This window comes from Hibiscus syriacus, unplaced genomic scaffold (assembly GCF_006381635.1).
Source record: "Hibiscus syriacus cultivar Baekdansim isolate YM2019G1 unplaced genomic scaffold, ASM638163v2 tig00110029_pilon, whole genome shotgun sequence".
Lineage (NCBI taxonomy): Eukaryota > Viridiplantae > Streptophyta > Magnoliopsida > Malvales > Malvaceae > Hibiscus > Hibiscus syriacus.
In genome coordinates, this window is record NW_024062571.1 from 1341893 (window position 1) to 1359061 (window position 17169).

General features: G+C 30.9%; 1 protein-coding gene across 3 annotated transcripts; it reads left to right on the top strand.

The window, feature by feature from the left end:
- Window positions 1-3058: 3058 nt before the first annotated feature.
- On the top strand, window positions 3059-11176 carry LOC120213530 (aspartic proteinase 39-like). Of its 3 annotated transcripts, XM_039211641.1 has the most exons (10): window positions 3059-3617; window positions 4238-4367; window positions 4519-4766; window positions 5706-5930; window positions 6760-6922; window positions 6999-7072; window positions 7988-8078; window positions 8927-9002; window positions 10001-10072; window positions 10878-11176. In XM_039211641.1, the coding sequence occupies exons 1-10, from the start codon at window positions 3379-3381 to the stop codon at window positions 11027-11029; spliced, it is 1470 nt and encodes a 489-aa protein (XP_039067572.1). In that variant the 5' UTR covers window positions 3059-3378; the 3' UTR covers window positions 11030-11176. The 3 variants fall into 3 exon arrangements, with proteins under 3 accessions (XP_039067572.1, XP_039067573.1, XP_039067574.1); XM_039211642.1 differs by lacking the exon at window positions 10001-10072; XM_039211643.1 differs by lacking the exon at window positions 5706-5930.
- Window positions 11177-17169: the final 5993 nt, after the last annotated feature.

Sequence of the window (17169 nt, forward strand, 5' to 3'; positions counted from 1 at the left end):
TTTATTATGCACATATTTATTTATATATTTCAATTTATACATTTTATTATGGTTCCTTTACATATTTAAATATATATTTATTTTTAGTTAATACTCCTCTACTTCTATCACTCGAATGTTTTTTCAAGAACATTTATTTGTAGAATGGGCATAGAAAGCACCGCTTGATCGAATCAATGTGATCCGATACGATATTCAAACGAATCGTGAACTTGAATTAAATCGATTTTTTAAATAATGATCATGCAAATTCCGATATTATTTTTTCTAAATAATTTAATATTTTTTAAAAAAGAGAAAATATTCTTTTACAAATGAGAAATAGTGAGATAACTTTCCCGATGGAGGATTGCAAATCTCGAGATTTCTTTTCAAGTTAAAGAATTTTCTCTGATAATTAATTCGGAATAAATTAATTATTATCCAATAAATGGATCATACTTTAATATCGATACGAATTCACAATTTCCACCATTTACGATACTATGTAAGCAACTAAGTACCAATTGTGGGCGTTGTGGGAGTGCTAATCATTCCCCATACGTAATCGACTCTTGGACCTATTAAATCAGATTTTTGGTAAACGCAGACTAATTTTTGTCTTAAAAAACGATTTTCCTTAAAATTGTTTTAAAAGACGTTTTTAGGTATTCGACTTACCTAACCCAAAGGTCGATGGAGACTCTCATTCAATTTAATTCAAATTAATTCAAAATTCACCAATTTTCCAAACAAAAGGCATAACTATTTTTTTAAATGATATTAAATTGTTTGAAGGTTGGATGTTTTGAAATTTTGAAGTTTTGAAATTTTGAAGTTTTGAAAGTCCAAAACTAGTGAAGGTGACAACAAATGACATAACTATTTGTTTAAATGACATAACAATTTTCCAAATAAAAATCGCCAATTTAAATATTGACATTTATGTCCTCTGTTTCCTTTATGTTCATCTCATCCAGTTAGTGGCCTGCTATTATCTTGTCGTCGAATGAAAGTTTGAAGGTTGGATGTTTTGAAATTTTGAAGTTTTGAAAGTCCAAAACTAGTGAATGTGACAACAAATGTAGATGGTGGTCGGAGAGTTACTCTGGTAGTGTGGGTCTATTTTATTTAAAGAATAAGTGTGGACGTACCTTTACTCTCTGTTGCATGGCTATTTATAATGTCTTGGACAGGTGCCGATTGAGAGTTTTCATTGCATTGATACTAATTGGACGTCCATGGAAGTGATGACTTAGACCAATTTACCATCAAAAGAGACAACATGTATCAATACGTGGTCTCTGGTGATCATACGTGAGATATGTTTGCAGGAGTAGTAGGTGACATGATCATTGTTGGTTGTTTGCGAGTACACTCAAGTTTAGTGGTTTGCACAAGTCGTATATTCGCATATCCGGAGGTTCGTGGAGCTAGGGGCTCACAAGTAGTAACTAAAATAATAAACAAAAGAATAATAAATACTATTAAATAATAATAATTAATAATAAAAAATAAATATTCTAGTCTATTCTATTTATTATTTACAAACCTTTTTACATTAACCCATTACCCATTTACCACAATCCCATTACACTCGAGCGTAACCCAAATTTGTCGAAGTCCCTTCGAGCCCAATGCAGACCAAAGCTTAGTAGATCCTATCAAGTCCAATCGTTTAGGGTTTGGGAGAAACCCTAAACTAGCAACCAAGTTTATGTCAGGTCTAGTCTAGAGAAGTGGGTACCAAGTTGCACACGATTATATTGCATAGAGTAAGTTTGGGCCTCTTCCACGTGCTCCAGGTTAGATCTCAAGTGCCGCTCCTCCGAACGCGTCAACCACATCAGTAGTAGCAGTAGAATTGAACAAGAACTCTCATTTTTTTTGTGAATTAAAGAAAAGGGCTTCAGTGCTCAGTTATCCCATGTTTCTTCTTCCTGGATCAGCTTTGTCACATCCGGTGGTGGGCTGGTTAACCAGTGCACGTCTAGGTCTGTTGGTTTCGAATATTTGGCAAGCAGGTCGGCGACTCTGTTGGTGTTCCTCGGTGCATGATGGTAGCACACAGTCCATTCCCTTGTTTCCATTTCTCTGATATGCAGTAAGATGTGCAGTAAGATGTTCCACGTACAAGAACTCTCATTTTGAGAGTTATCTTTTCTGACTTTTATGAGTATTCTTTGTTTTAATTTTATCCATGCCTTAGTTTTATTTATTACTATTTTTTTGTTGATATATGTTACTTTATTCAATTTAATCTCTGCATTATTTTTATTTGTGGCTTACACCTTGCATTCATTTTATTTTGGTTCTTGCTTTAGATCATACATTATACATGTATATATTATTTGTATTATACTAATATTTTATAGTATATATTATAATTATATTTAATTATTATATATTATAATTAACTTTGAATTCATAATTTTCTATTAATTAAAACAACAACATAATCAACTAGGTATCGAAAGAGCATTATAGGGTGCTAATTATTTCTCCCACATAATTGACTCCTAGATCCATTTTTATTGTAAACATACTTTAATTTATTGTTTTAATTTAACTAAAATGATAGATTTTTGAGGGATCTAATTCGATCTTAATAAAGATTGACAACAACTATCTCAAACTTTATTTAACATTCACTCGAAGCAAAACTTAAAAGAGGATTTACCTCTCGTTTTTTAATACGTTTCGACAAAAGACATCATCATATTCGCTATATTTGAGATTCCTAATGGAGATTACTTGAAAAGAAGTTTTTTTCGAAAGTTAATTTGGACACAAAGGAAAGGAATTAAAAAGTGAAGAGGAGAGAAGACACAAAAGTGAAGCAAAGAAGTCTTGTGGAGATAGAAAAACCCAATCCAAAAATAAAGAATAACAAAAATATGTGGATCATTATTAAATCAAAACGAAAAATTTTCATTTTCAGACTATTATAATCTACTTTTTCCATCATTTCTGGTCACATTTAACCAACTTTCTATAACTTGACATCAGTTTAATTGTAAAATTATTTTTTTTCGAAGATTTAAAATCAAAATAGGAATTCATTTAAAAACTAAAAAAAGAATAGTTTGAAGAAACAAAGGAGTGACCGACGTTTTCATAGTTTACTTACAGAGGCAAGACAGATACCTTGGACTCCTCATGGTGCTTTATCTCCTTTCCTTTACAAATAAAGACGCGTCGTTTGGTGTTGAAAAAGCTCATTTCTCTTCTTCTTCCGGGTTTTGGTCTGTCTTTGTCGCTTCTCTCTCCTTCCCGTTGTGTCCCATCTTCTTCGAAATTTTACAATTTGAACAAAAACCCTTGGGAAAAAGCAAAAGGTTTTCAAATTCGTAGAGACACAGGGAAGGAGAGATTGATTGTTCCTGATTGTTGTTGGGGATGATGGATCTAAGGAGATTAGCGTTGGTGGTTGTGACTGTGGCGGCGATGGCGGTGGGTGAACTCAGTTCTGGTTGTTTGGGGAACGAGTTGACTTTAAATGTTAAACGTAAATTTGCAGGCCGGGGAGAGGATTTAAGTGCAATGAGAGCTCATGATATTCGTCGTCATGGTAGGCTTCTCTCGACTATCGCTGTGGATCTCCCTTTAGGTGGCAATGGTCACCCTTCTGAAACTGGGTTAGCTTTTTAATTATTTTTTATACATCTTTTGTTTGTATTTCTGTGTTTCTTGGTTGGGTTTATATTTTCCTGGATTATTTTTGGTTCTGTGTTTAAATATTTGGGTTCTTTTATACGTTATATTTCAAGGAATTCTGTTTAGAGTAAAATTGAATCAAGTGAAGGGGATTGTTCTTTTTCCTTTCCTAAAGAAATTTAGTTTGGCTGAATTTTGATGTTTCTGTATGATGGTGGTGGAATATATTAGAGTTTACTACTCATTGCATGAGATCCGATTGTTTCCAAACAAAAGGATTTTTTTATAAAAAAATTTCTTCTTTAGAGAGGATCGAGTATGAGTTTATTATCATTTTCAATTTCTTTTTCAGTTTCATCTTTATGCAGTTGACAAATTTTCAGCTGTTTGAATACCATGGTGCCATTGGTTAAATGCTTAATTGCTCTCTAACTTCATCCAATACGTATACTTGATAGTTATTTTTAAAGCTAAGATCTTGAAAAGCATATTAATTGAGATAATCGTAGCTTTTTCCAGCTGACTTGCTCAATTGGTTATACAAAGAGCTGGGTTTAATTTTCTTTGCATCTAATTTATTTCTCATTTTCTTTCTTTTCAGGCTTTATTTTGCTAAAATTGGATTAGGAAATCCTTCAGAGGACTATTATGTTCAGGTTGATACCGGAAGTGACATTCTATGGGTGAATTGTGCTGGATGTGAAAAGTGCCCCACAAAAAGTGACCTTGGTGTATGTTCCTTTTATAAATTGATATTAATCTTGTAGATTTACTAGATATGTAACTGTTACAAGTGCTGTCTACTATAAAGTTATAATTGTTGTGTTTGTTTTGAATAACTTTTGTCTAGAAAACATTTATCATTCGGTTATTCTGTTGCAGCTAGATTTAAAATTATATGATCCAAAGAGGTCCTCCACTTCAAGGCTTGTTTATTGTGATCAAGATTTTTGTACTTCGACATATGATGGTCCACTCCCTGGTTGCAAGCCCAATCTTCAGTGCCAATATAACGTCATTTATGGTGATGGAAGCTCTACCGCTGGATACTTTGTAAAGGACAACATACAATTGGAGCAAGTGACTGGTAACCTTCAGAGTAAATATGCAAATGGGACTGTTGTTTTCGGGTGAGTTAGAATCCTGATTTTCAGGACAAAATTTAGTTCGTTTCCATTGTTGCTTATGCTCCTTGTTCATGAAAATGTTCCATGTAATAATGATTGGTCTATTAGGAAGCTAAATGTTTAGTAATTCAATTGAGTATAGCCTTGATTTGAGGCTGGCTTTCATTCAGTTTTTACCGAGGAACATTTGTTTGTAACTATCATTTGTTCTACATTTGTCTGTTGTTGTAAATAGATGGGTGATTTCCGTTTGATGCTTAAAGTCATAAATCAAATATTCATAGATTTGCTGAGCACTCTTATCACGGTTTTTTGATCCCAAGTCTTTGGCTGTAATATAATATACCATTGTGCCTGCTGTGATGAAATAGTAATTCTGCTCTTAGGTTAAGGTCTTTCCAGACAAGGTAGCAAATGTGGGATTAATGCATATAGCCCTTGTAAATGGATCTTTCCCCTTGCTTATGTAACCTCTTTAAACAAGACCTATTTTTTGCACTTTCACATTTAGTTACAGAATAACTAATGTATGGTATGTATAATTTTTGATACCTGCATTGCTAGGCATAATTGAGATACTTTTCTTCAGCATATCTTCTTCCTACCTGTTTCTTCTATTTCTTACTGGCTATAGGAATTAGTTATAACAGACATTTTCGTTCCTTAAAATTATGCTTAAGTTTTTTCTGTGGCGTCCATCCTTTTCTTACTCTATTAGTTGTTCAACATGCTGTTGAACCATCCCCCAAAACCGAAAGCAAAAGCAAAAATAAAAGTTGGTGATTCTCTTTAGAGGTATTGATTCGAGATGGGCGCAGTCAGCTGATACGTGTTGGTTGTAGGGGTAGAACATTCAATTTCAAGGAAGCATATTCTGTTGCACTACTGCTGACATGCATTTTTGGTTATTTATGTAGTATATAATTTCTATTTTTTGGTTAGGTGTGGTGCTAGACAATCCGGGGAATTAGGATCATCAAGTGAAGCACTAGATGGGATACTGGGATTCGGACAGGCAAATTCTTCTATAATTTCACAACTAGCTGCTTCTGGGAAAGTAAAAAGAATGTTTGCACACTGTTTGGATAATGATAACGGAGGTGGAATCTTTGCAATTGGTGAAGTGGTATCACCAAAAGTCAAAACAACACCCATGGTTCCAAATCAGTAAGTGATTCATCTTAAATTTCTTAGCTTCTTTCTTTAACCTATGGTTCCTAATTTGCTTTTTTTGGTTCTTTATTCACCCTTTTTCCTGATTTAGTAATATTAGATGTAAGATTGTTTCACTGTTGCTTGGATATAAAACTTAAATGTTGCCTTCTTTATTGAATAATATGGAATGAGCATATATTGCAGTTTATTTTTCCCATAGCTTAATATCTAAATTATAGTCTATTGTCTCCAAGGTGGCATTTCTCATTGAGAAATAGCTGCTGCAAGTTGTTGGCTGTAGTAATTCACTAATTCTTTACATTGACTATTATATTGGATGATAACCTTCATGATTACACTCAAATCCAGGATTTGTTAGATCTCTGTTATATTGCAAATTTGAAAAACCTATCTTGAATCAATCCTCTCATACTCACTCAGATGAACAGGTTACATGGTATCCTTATTTGTTGTCTGCGTTCATTCTCATCTTATGCATGCCAATTTGAATGCAAATTAATCCTATCAACTTCTTGTGTCCCGAATGAAGCAGATGGAAATTAGGAATGGAGCAGTATAAATTTAGTTCATAAAAGTTTTCAAGATGGTGCATCTCATCCTTAAGAAACACTATAAATAACTTTGTTTCTTTCATACTTCAGTAATAAAATATTTCTAGGAGATCATGATTGAAAAATTAAACCATTTTTCCTATGTACTTGAGTTCATACATGGATTGCCTTGCAGTTGAAAACCTTTTTGTCTTAAGATCTTACTCTTTTACATCAATCAGGTTTCTTGGTTTATTAATTCATGAATATACTTTTATTGACAATCTTAGGGCACATTACAATGTTGTAATGAAGGAAATTGAGGTTGGTGATACTCTACTACGACTTCCAAGTGATGTTTTTGATACCGGAGATCAAAAAGGAACAATAGTGGATAGTGGTACAACCTTAGCGTATCTTCCATCTGCAATTTATGAGCCACTAATGGCAGAGGTAAACACTGATGCATGCCTTATGCTGATTTTTGACATTATCTATTACTAATTACATTCTCTCTTCTGTCAATTAGATTCTCTCCCTGCAACCTGCTTTGCAATTGCATTCTGTAGAAGAGCAATTTACTTGTTTTCAGTATATGGAAAAGTAAGACATTTACTGCAATTGTACTCTGGTATATGTCAGGAACACATCATTTTTCTGTGATATGTATAATAGATCCATCTGGTCAGTGTTTGCAATTTTTGATATTCTAAATGTTACATTTCCCCCCAGATTTACTTTGTTTTGAATATTTTTTTTTCTTTAATGTTCTTATACGAAATATAAGTATCTCTTCAATAATACTTTTTTTTATAACTATTTATGCTGATTTTATCCTAATCTTATATCTCATTTTATATACAATTCCAAGCAGAGGTTTAATTCCTTGTATACCCTAATACTAACAATAAAGAACTTGCATTTGACCAAAGGATACAGCTTTAAGAGAAAGAACTATTAAATAGTGAATGTTGTATTGTGTAAGACTGAATTTTCTAAGAGAAAGAAGTTGTGAGATGAAAATACATATGTTCATTGTATTTATTTCTTTATCCAGAATAACTAGAAAGTTTTGTTCTAATTGGAATCCCTACGGACTTGGAGAAGTACTGCAAAATTGTAATCATTGATGATTATAGTTTTCATCCTACTCTTCTCAGTAAGATGTACAACATGTTTGTGACTCGTCAAGAACATGTATTTACTTCACAGTTTCTTGTTTTCTTTCTAAACTGTTGCTCTCTCTTGCTTCTGAGAAATCTAATGAGGAATTTGTAATATATTTTCTTCTTCTTGTGCTTAAACATCAAATTCGTTATTGATAGTCTAGTAGAAAATAGGAAGTGGAAAAGTCTTAATTTATATTTAGTTTGACTTATTTCTTTTTAATTTCTATACTTCAAGGTCAAGTTACATGTGTTGGATGGATCAGAGGCTTTTTCTTTCATTAATTCCTGTGAATTACTTTCTTTGAGATTTGCTGTTTCCTTTTGTTATTTCTTTCCTGTGCTCTTGCAGTGTTGATGATGGGTTTCCGACTGTAAAGTTCCATTTTGAAGGTTCCCTTACTTTAACAATTTATCCCCACGAGTATCTGTTCCAAATTCGTGTAAGTCAAACTTATTTCTTTTTAATTCATTTCATGATCCATGCACTCGTTTCTCGGTTAGATAGATGTTGGTATTTTTGAAGTCTTATATTTCTAATCGAGTTAGGCATTTAACATTTGTGTTTAATGTAGAATACTAGCTATAAGTCCATAGAGCTTCATATTCTGATAAATATCCTCTTCTTTTCTCTGTCCAAAGTAATTTCCCTTGTGTATCCCTAAAGACTGGTTCTTCCAACAAGCTTCCTGATGTGCTGGATCCTGGATTAGGCTTTTCAAGTCCAACCTCAGCCAAAGACATTAATTTTAATTCTGTAAAATATTAAAACTATCAAAATATTAATATAAAATTATATCTTTAATATTTTAATAGTTTTGGGCTTTCGGGGACACCGGGCCAGGCCTGGGGCAAGAGTTTTAAGGTGTTAATCAGGCTGGTCTTGGTCCATGGATGCCTCTACTGACAAAGTAGGTATGGCAAGAATGCTCAAGTATCAGGAGAATTAACTTTTATAAGCTTACCAAAGGAGGTTTCCATTTGTCATAAGATGACGGATGTTCCATTTAGCCTTATGTTCCATGATGTGCTTATAGTCAGCTGTGAAGCTTTGAATGGAGTCTTATTTTTTATGAATACTGTAGTTCCATCATTTTCGTTTCCTCTAGATTCAAACAAATTATCCAGGCTAAAATGTGTGCTCCTTTTGTAATTGTGATTACCATAATCATTTAATTACTAGCTGAGCAGTCAAATGTCATTTTTAGTTAGATATTTTATTTCAATTAAAAAATATATATTTTATCATTGTGGGTGTTTGCATTAAGATATCAATTTATGGCATTTGCAGGAAGATATTTGGTGTTTTGGTTGGCAGAACAGTGGAACACAATCTAAAGATGGCAAAGATATGATTCTCTTGGGAGGTAATGCCCTTAAATTCCTTGTTCTGAACTCATTTGTCATTTTGCTTGCAAAATATGAATCTGCTTTTGTTGTTCTTATGCTAATACTTTTCTCTAATGGTCTGCATTATGCACCGTAAAAGGAATTTTGACATGTACTCTGTAACAATCTTTAACATAACCTCACCTTGAGATTGGCAATTGATTCGGTGGAAAAATAATCCTAACATAATAATTTAATGCAAATCTATTTAAGATGAACAAAAAAGAAAAACTCTAACACCAAGAAACTTGACCCGATTCCAAATGGCTCTAAACCCAAAATCATACTAAAAGGGTCATTAAGTTTCAGAAATCTCAAATGGTGACTAGAAGCAACCTAAAACTGGAATTGTCCTAGATCAAAGAAATCTGAACACGGAATGACCTTAACCTGACCCATATTCGGGATGAATTGCACCTGTTGACAGTCTGACCCAAACCCTCACAAGTTCGACCTCCACATTCCAATTGGTCATATTTCTTCTATAGAAGCTTCTTCATAACTCTATTACTTTCAGAGAGATATAACCTTTGAACTTCTACTTCTGAAGACTCTAAGAAGATGAGTTGTACTTTGCCATAATTCTTTTTTTTTTTCTAAAGTGGCTTATAAGAACCATCTCTAAATCATACAAAACACTTTCCATAATAGAAATAGAACTTTGGTTTTGTGCATATTTGGCATTTTTAATATCCACCTCTTTCAGCATAATATTATTAACATTTCTTCTTAAACCAAAAGCCTATGATGAATGTGAATTTTATTTGTCCCTCATAATGCATCCATGTCACTGGTGGTCAGTGGCATTGATCTTCTTAAAAGAACTGACAAAAAGTACTAGTTCAGTCCCACAATTATTGCAATTTATTTGAGCTAATCTGTTTTTATACTACATTGTGAAGAAGAGAACGATCTAATAATCTAACATGAAAGGTTTTGATACGACTTTCACTTATTTAATTACTTCACAATGCAGACTTGGTGCTTTCAAATAGGTTGGTTGTATATGATGTAGAAAATCAGACCATTGGATGGACTGAATACAATTGTGAGTACCCTATTCAAGAACTTTACCTGTATTTAGGTTGAACTGTTGTTGTTGTTGTCTGCTTATTATTGCTTCATTTTATATGTCCAGAAAATGCTTTGGACTTCCAGGATTGTATCTCCTCTAGTGTCTTTTGGATAGTCTACTTTTGATTTTTGTAGTTAATAATCGTTAATTACTAACAATTGTGCCTTCCGTTCAAAACTTAATATTTTCTATTTTGAGAACTTTCGAAGCCTTATCCTATTTTGTTTTTCTAAATACCAAAAGTACTTTTATTTTCTATGTTTCCTAATAAATTTATGTGATTTTTCAAAAGAAAGAAAGAAAAAAGTTGGCATTTAGACTAATGAAATACCAATATTATTAAAAAAAATACATGAAGTAGTGTTTGGTAACTGAATTTCAAAATAAATGTTTTTGGATCTTAAATTAAATTGTGTTATAAAGCTCTTATAAATATAACTTTTGATTATCTTTAAATTTATGAATTTGTTTTTATCATTATTTAGCTGTTGGTGTATTTACATTTAATTTTCTTATACTCTTTCAAATATATGGGTGGATTGAAACTTAAGTACTTTGTCTATAATGTTTGTAATTTAGATTCTCATTATTTCTGTCAAAATGTGTCAAATTGAAAATGGAAATTCAGTTTTCAGTCCTCATAAGCATGCATAGACTTCCTTATAATTCCTTTCCAACACTAAGTGAGCATTTGAGTTATTTTTCTTCGAGAAAGAACTAGAACAGACGTCATAGCTGGATATTAGCTTCTCTGAAATGATATTATGGTTACTTTTAGGCTCTTCCAGCATCAAGGTGAGGGATGAAAGTTCGGGGGTCGAGTACACTGTCGGTGCCCATGATATTGCTTCAGGTTCCAGTTTGAGAATGGGAGGAATTCTAACATTATTGTCTATAATAATTGCTTTACTGCACAGTTCTATAGCTTGAGATTGCTGGAATCAGTTGTGAAACATTCTTTGATTCTGTTGTACCATAATTCATTTTTGTGTGTGTGAAAATGTGGGTCTTTTTTTCTCTACTCGGATACAGTAGTTAATTAATTTACACAGATACTGTAAATAAATTTGTTTGGAGCATTACAATGTACAATTCCTGAATATAAATCCTATACATGTTTAAGCTTTGCAATTGTTTATGTCATTGATATTGAATGAGGGTACTTCAAGTTAGGATGCAACAGCGTACTTTTTGAATCAATTTGTATCAACACATAAACACTACGACTAAAATAATATAGCTCAACATCTTTTTTTTTTAAATCTGAAAATTGTACATAATTTTGATTTAATGTGATATAAAAGGTGTTTATTCGGTGCAATTGTGCTGCTTCAGACTTGGTTTTTGCTTATCTGTAATTTTTTAATCATGTTTCATGTTTATTGACATATACAAACACAGTGGCGGATTTTGGTGATAAAGTTCGGGGTTAAATTTAAAATTTTAAAAAATTTACAGGTTTAAATTATTTTTTTAAAATTTTAGAAGGTTTATATTACTTTTTTTTTAAGAAATTGGGGTCTAATTATATCTTTTGAATTTTGAGAGGCTTAATAATAAGAATTTTAAAAATTATGGGAGGGTTTAATTATGAACATTTCAAAATTTTAAAGTCCAATTTGAATTTCTAAAATTTTTGAGATGTTCAAATTAAATTATTTTAAAAAATTTAAAGATTTTTAAACTATAATTTTTTAAATTTTAAGGGAGCCATTACCCCCACTAGACTGTCTTATGTTCTGCCAACAATTATTTATATTAATCTGTAAGTGTATATAACTGAAACATTTCTAATTGAAATAAATAAATAATCATTTCTAAATCTACAATGGGAAAACTACACGTTTAGTACCTATACTATTAGTTTTAGTCCGTTTTAATATATAAACTTTCAATTTTTTCAAAATCATGCCTAACGTTTAGTTTTTTTTCATTTTAGTACCCCTGTCATTAAAAATTTAACGTGTTTAGTACTTAAACTATCAATTTTGCTCCGCATTAGTACCTAAACTTTCATTTTTTTTCAAAACTTAACATTAAGTTTTTAATGGGACACTAAAATGAACAAAAACTAAATGTTAGGTATAGTTTTGAAAAAATTGAAAGTTAGGTACTAAAACGGAACCAAAACTGATAGTTTAGGTACTAAACACGTAGTTTACCCATCTGCAATTACACCAAATCAGTTTATTATCCATTGCACAATCAATGAAAATTTGTATAAATTTAGGAGTGGTGTAATGGCTAAATATTGCAACTATTAGATTTAGTTTGAAAAAATAGTAACAATCCCTTCATGATGAGGGTGAGAGGAGTCAAATTAATTATCTTGAGCAAGAAGAAGTTATTTTTCAAGGTTGGAACACCAATAGATTTGTGTCGATTTTTTTGACTAAGATCAAATATTTTTAGGCTGATATGTCTGCTTTTAATAACATCAGCTGTCTCTTGGTTTTCCAACACATCTTCGAACATGCCAATTCGATGTCGGAGCTCAAGATACTTTCAATTTAATGAAGACAAGGATGTAAAAATTCTTAAATGAGGTTAATACGTGATTTGTAATAATTATGAGATTTATTATTTATTTAGTTTATTAAGTGATTTAGATGAAATAAGTTATTATTTATTATTTTTATATTATCAATCTTTTAGATTAAATGAAAGATAATATTATACAAATTATCTCTAGGTAAAATTTAAGATTTTTCTAACATATAAGTAGGCTCACATCTTTTATGTTTGAACACACATTTCTTTGATTACCAGTAATATTTAATATTCTTTTGAGGAAAAATTCTAGAATGAATGTCAAACATTGATATCTACAACTAATTTTATATGGTAAAATTCATAAATGGACATTAAATTATATTAAAATGATTTTTTAGATACAAAAACTTTTAAAATGTATATAATTCAGATTAAACTTTAGATTTTGTTACAAAATGGACACAACTCCATTATCTATCATTAAAGATGTGATGTGGAATGATAAATTAATAGAATATATCTCACTTGACCCTTTAATTGTAACTAAAATTTCATTTCACTATTAGTTTTATTGTAACAAAATGGATATAAATAAATTAAATATTATTTTTAGTGTCATATTATAAATATTGAATTTATACCATATAAATTACTTGATACATTATTAAAAGTTAAGGATTGTTTCAATTATTTTTATATAAGCTTGGATTTATTTTTCTTATTAATGTGATACTATAATTTTTTGAATGTATTTTTTTAAAAATTGTGTTTAAACTTCTTAAACAAAACTCAAGTAATCACATCTTTTAATAAAAAATAATAACATTGTTAGATAATTCAATTTTTTGGATCTCGAAAATTTAAATTTTTTAATTTTACAAATACATAACAATTAATAAATAATTAGTTATAAAATAATTTTATGAATGAAAAAATTTCAAAAAATTATAAGTTTTTTATTTTAAAAATAAATTGTTTTCATGCATTTAAAAAAAACTATTTTTCTATATTTTTTAAATTATTACTTAAAAATATTGAAAAATATCAAAAATGAAATTTTAGTTAAAATTGAAGGGCCTAATAAGATATTGTTTTATTAATTTAGCATGACACATCACCCCTTAACAATATTTCACGATCACTATATATTTTTTAATAAAATCAGAATTTTAATGTATATTTTATAATTTTTAAAAATTATATGACAAATGAAATCATTTTAATAAATTTAATGACCATTTATATATTTTACTATATTTTTATATTAGTGGTGCACATCAATGTACAATATTAATGATGCACATCAGTGCGTGTCATTTAGTCTAGACTCATCCTCTTTGGAGTACTTTCTTTTCATATTTTAGATGTTTTTTTTTGGATTACTATACTTTCTTTTCAACACATTTTTGTTTTAAAGTCGTGGTAAATTGGAGCCGTATTTGTGGGAAGATTAGAACCGTTGAAAGAGTTTGATAAATCAATTGAGATTTAGAGGGTTCATAAGGCAAACTACTTCATTCAACAATCTACACACCACCTTTATCGACCAACAAGTTCCATACGTCACCTTCATCTATTCAACCTTGTTGCTATCATCTTTAATCTTATTCATCAAAATTTCACATATTGTCTTCAATCTTCTTCTCAACTTGGATCATCAATCATGTTTCGTTTCTTATTGTTTTCGTATCACTTAAAGAAAGAAAAGGAGTAAATCTATTACACCATTCAATTTGGATTAAATGATATTTTTTTTGTGAAGTTTTATATTATTATTCGGATAGACTATATAAAAGGTCACTTAAGTTTTAGTAAATTTTTCTTTTTCCTACTGATGTTTTAAATGTAACAATTTGATCACCAACGTTATCGATTTATAACAAATCAGACCCTCTACCATTAACAACTATTACTGGAATAATAGAATGCTAATGTAACAACTATTACTGGAATAATAGAATGCTAATGTGGCACGTTGAGGCTGAACCGGTACTGTTTGGCATCATGGTATAATAATTTTGATCGGCGTTTGACTCTTCTTTAAAAAGAACCTCCCGTCCTTAAGGAGACCCTAATGTATCTATTTTAAAATTAAATCTTCTTTTACAATTATGAAGAAGAATTTCTCAGAAAAATTTCTTCACGTGATGATAAAAGCAACGATGATGATACAATATATATATACAAACACAAAATAAGCATACAAAACATTAATAAATAAAAAATCATTTTTATCTAGACTATTTTTAAAACATGGTTGGTAAATTCACAAACAATATATCTCCTACACATCAAGAAGGTGAGGAAGCTCGATGGGCTTATGAGCCTTCCCTCCTCAAAGCCAAAAAAGATTTTAATAATAATGTTGGGACCATATAATTTTATTAATTTAAAGAAGTATTAATTAATTGATAAATTAATAAATTATTAATTTAAAGAGATATTTTTCGATTCAACAAACCTACATTATTCTTCATGACATGAATTCATTGAGTGCATTTGCAACCAAAACTGAAGATGATACAATGTCGTTGCAATCAATTACGCGGAATGAAGCACTCGTATTGACAATAACTCTTCAATTTTTTTTTGCTGCAGTATGAGAACGCAACACCAGAAATTTTGAATGCATTAAGGAAAGTTAGAGATGAAATACAACTAGCTTTAAATTTTAAGAAGAAGCAAACAACAATTGAGGTTATTATTATCTTATTAATTTATCGAAAATTTTAATTTAGCTTTGGGCCTAAGTCAGGACCGAGAAAAAAATGTTATTTTAGAGAGGTTATTAATTATCGAATATTAAATTATAGACGTTATAATGTATATGTTCCTAACAAGCGAAAAAAAGGTTAATCATATAATGTCAAAGTTTATGCTAATGATTAAAATTAACCGAAGTAGGCAAATTTAAAATGATGAAACTAATTAAACTTGCTTAATCATGGAATAGGACATGCCAACGGTTTTGGACAGAAAAAAGTGTGTAAATACCCTTTTTTTTCCCATAGCAACATAAAGTTTTATTAAAGATATGGACACTGTCCACTATTCAGATCAGAACAACAAAATAGTTCATAAGAATCTCAGCACAGTCAAACCCCTATAAAATACCCACCCAACATAAGAGGCGATGCACAATCATAAAAATTGAATGAAAATGACAGATTTTCTCCTATTACAAAATACTCATGGCTTCACCAACACGCTTTCAACATTACCTTTTTCCTCCTCCATCCTTACCAGGAATATCTGCCATATAATTGCACTACCGAGGCGCAAAATTGTGCAGCTTTGGCAAAAGACCAACATTTGTTCCTTTTTCTTCAACCTTCCTTATGGTTAAGGCCTTCCTTGAGAGTAGTTCTAGTTTCATAACTAGTGATTCCAAAAGGGGCATCATTGTTGGGAAAAATAGTTGCTTACAGAGAGGAAATATTATTGCATGGAATTCCTGATTCAAACACTATTCAGAGTCACCTACAAGGATCTGAGATGGGTAAATTATGGTTTCCTTAGAGATTGGGGCCCTCTTTAAAGGAGAGTCAAACGCTGATCAAAATTGTTTTCCCATGTGGCCAAACGGTGTTAGGTCAGCCATCTTAATGCTCCATATCAACATTTTGTTACACTAATAACGGTTGTTAATGACCAAGTGACCAATTTTTTATAAATCGATACATTAGTGGCCAAATCATTACTTTTGAAACATCAACGGGGAAAAGAGAAACTTACTCAAACTTTAGTGATCAGATGTATATTTTACTTTTATTATTTTTGAAAAATTCTTTAATTTAATCGATTAAATCATATATTTTAAATATAATTAATTGTTGTAAAATAAAGAACAATAAGTTTGAGAAAAGAGAGATGTGAAGTGTATTGAGAGACTTCACCAACCTCTATATTTATCATCTTAAGTAGTAGATATAATTTACAACTCTAATACTAATGGAAAAAAGAGTACAAAACATATTTACTCCCCCTCATATATGCATCACTGAAGATCCTTAAAAACGATGCAATTCAATGTCAAAGATGTAGTTGTAGGAAGTGACTTAGTAATTAAGTCTGTCAAATACCTTGTTGAATTACAACATTATATTGAGATCGAAGAAATGATTTATATGGCCATAAAGATTGAAAGACAACTTAAAAGGAGGACAATCAACAGAAGGAACACTAGTTCGACATCCAAATGGAGACCAGAACCCAACAATTTCAAAAAGATAACTCCAATTCAGATTAAAGACAATCCTGAAAGTTCCCAAGCAAAAAAAAACTGTGGAATCCAACAAGGGAAAAGAGAAACAAAACCACACTTCAGACATATCAAGGGACATAAAATACTTTAGGTTTTTTGGAAAAGGGCACGTTGCTTGTCAATGTCCCAACCAAAACATCATTATTCTTTTGGATAATGGAGAGATTGTTTCAGATTCTGTAGAATCATTTCCTGAACATGAACGAGAAGAAATCATTGACGAGGATCTAGATGAAAAAGGAAGTTGTTGTTGGTGGAGAGATTCTTGTCTCGAAGAAGTGCCTTCAATCACAACCAATTAAGGAGGAACTAC

Bases quoted from the DNA above. Each gene is read 5' to 3' on its own strand.
- LOC120213530 (XM_039211641.1), top strand. From the start codon at position 3,379: ATGATGGATCTAAGGAGATTAGCGTTGGTGGTTGTGACTGTGGCGGCG. The intron at 5,931-6,759 runs GTAAGTGATTCA...TGACAATCTTAG, and splicing joins ACACCCATGGTTCCAAATCA to GGCACATTACAATGTTGTAA. The intron at 8,079-8,926 runs GTAAGTCAAACT...TGGCATTTGCAG, and splicing joins AGTATCTGTTCCAAATTCGT to GAAGATATTTGGTGTTTTGG.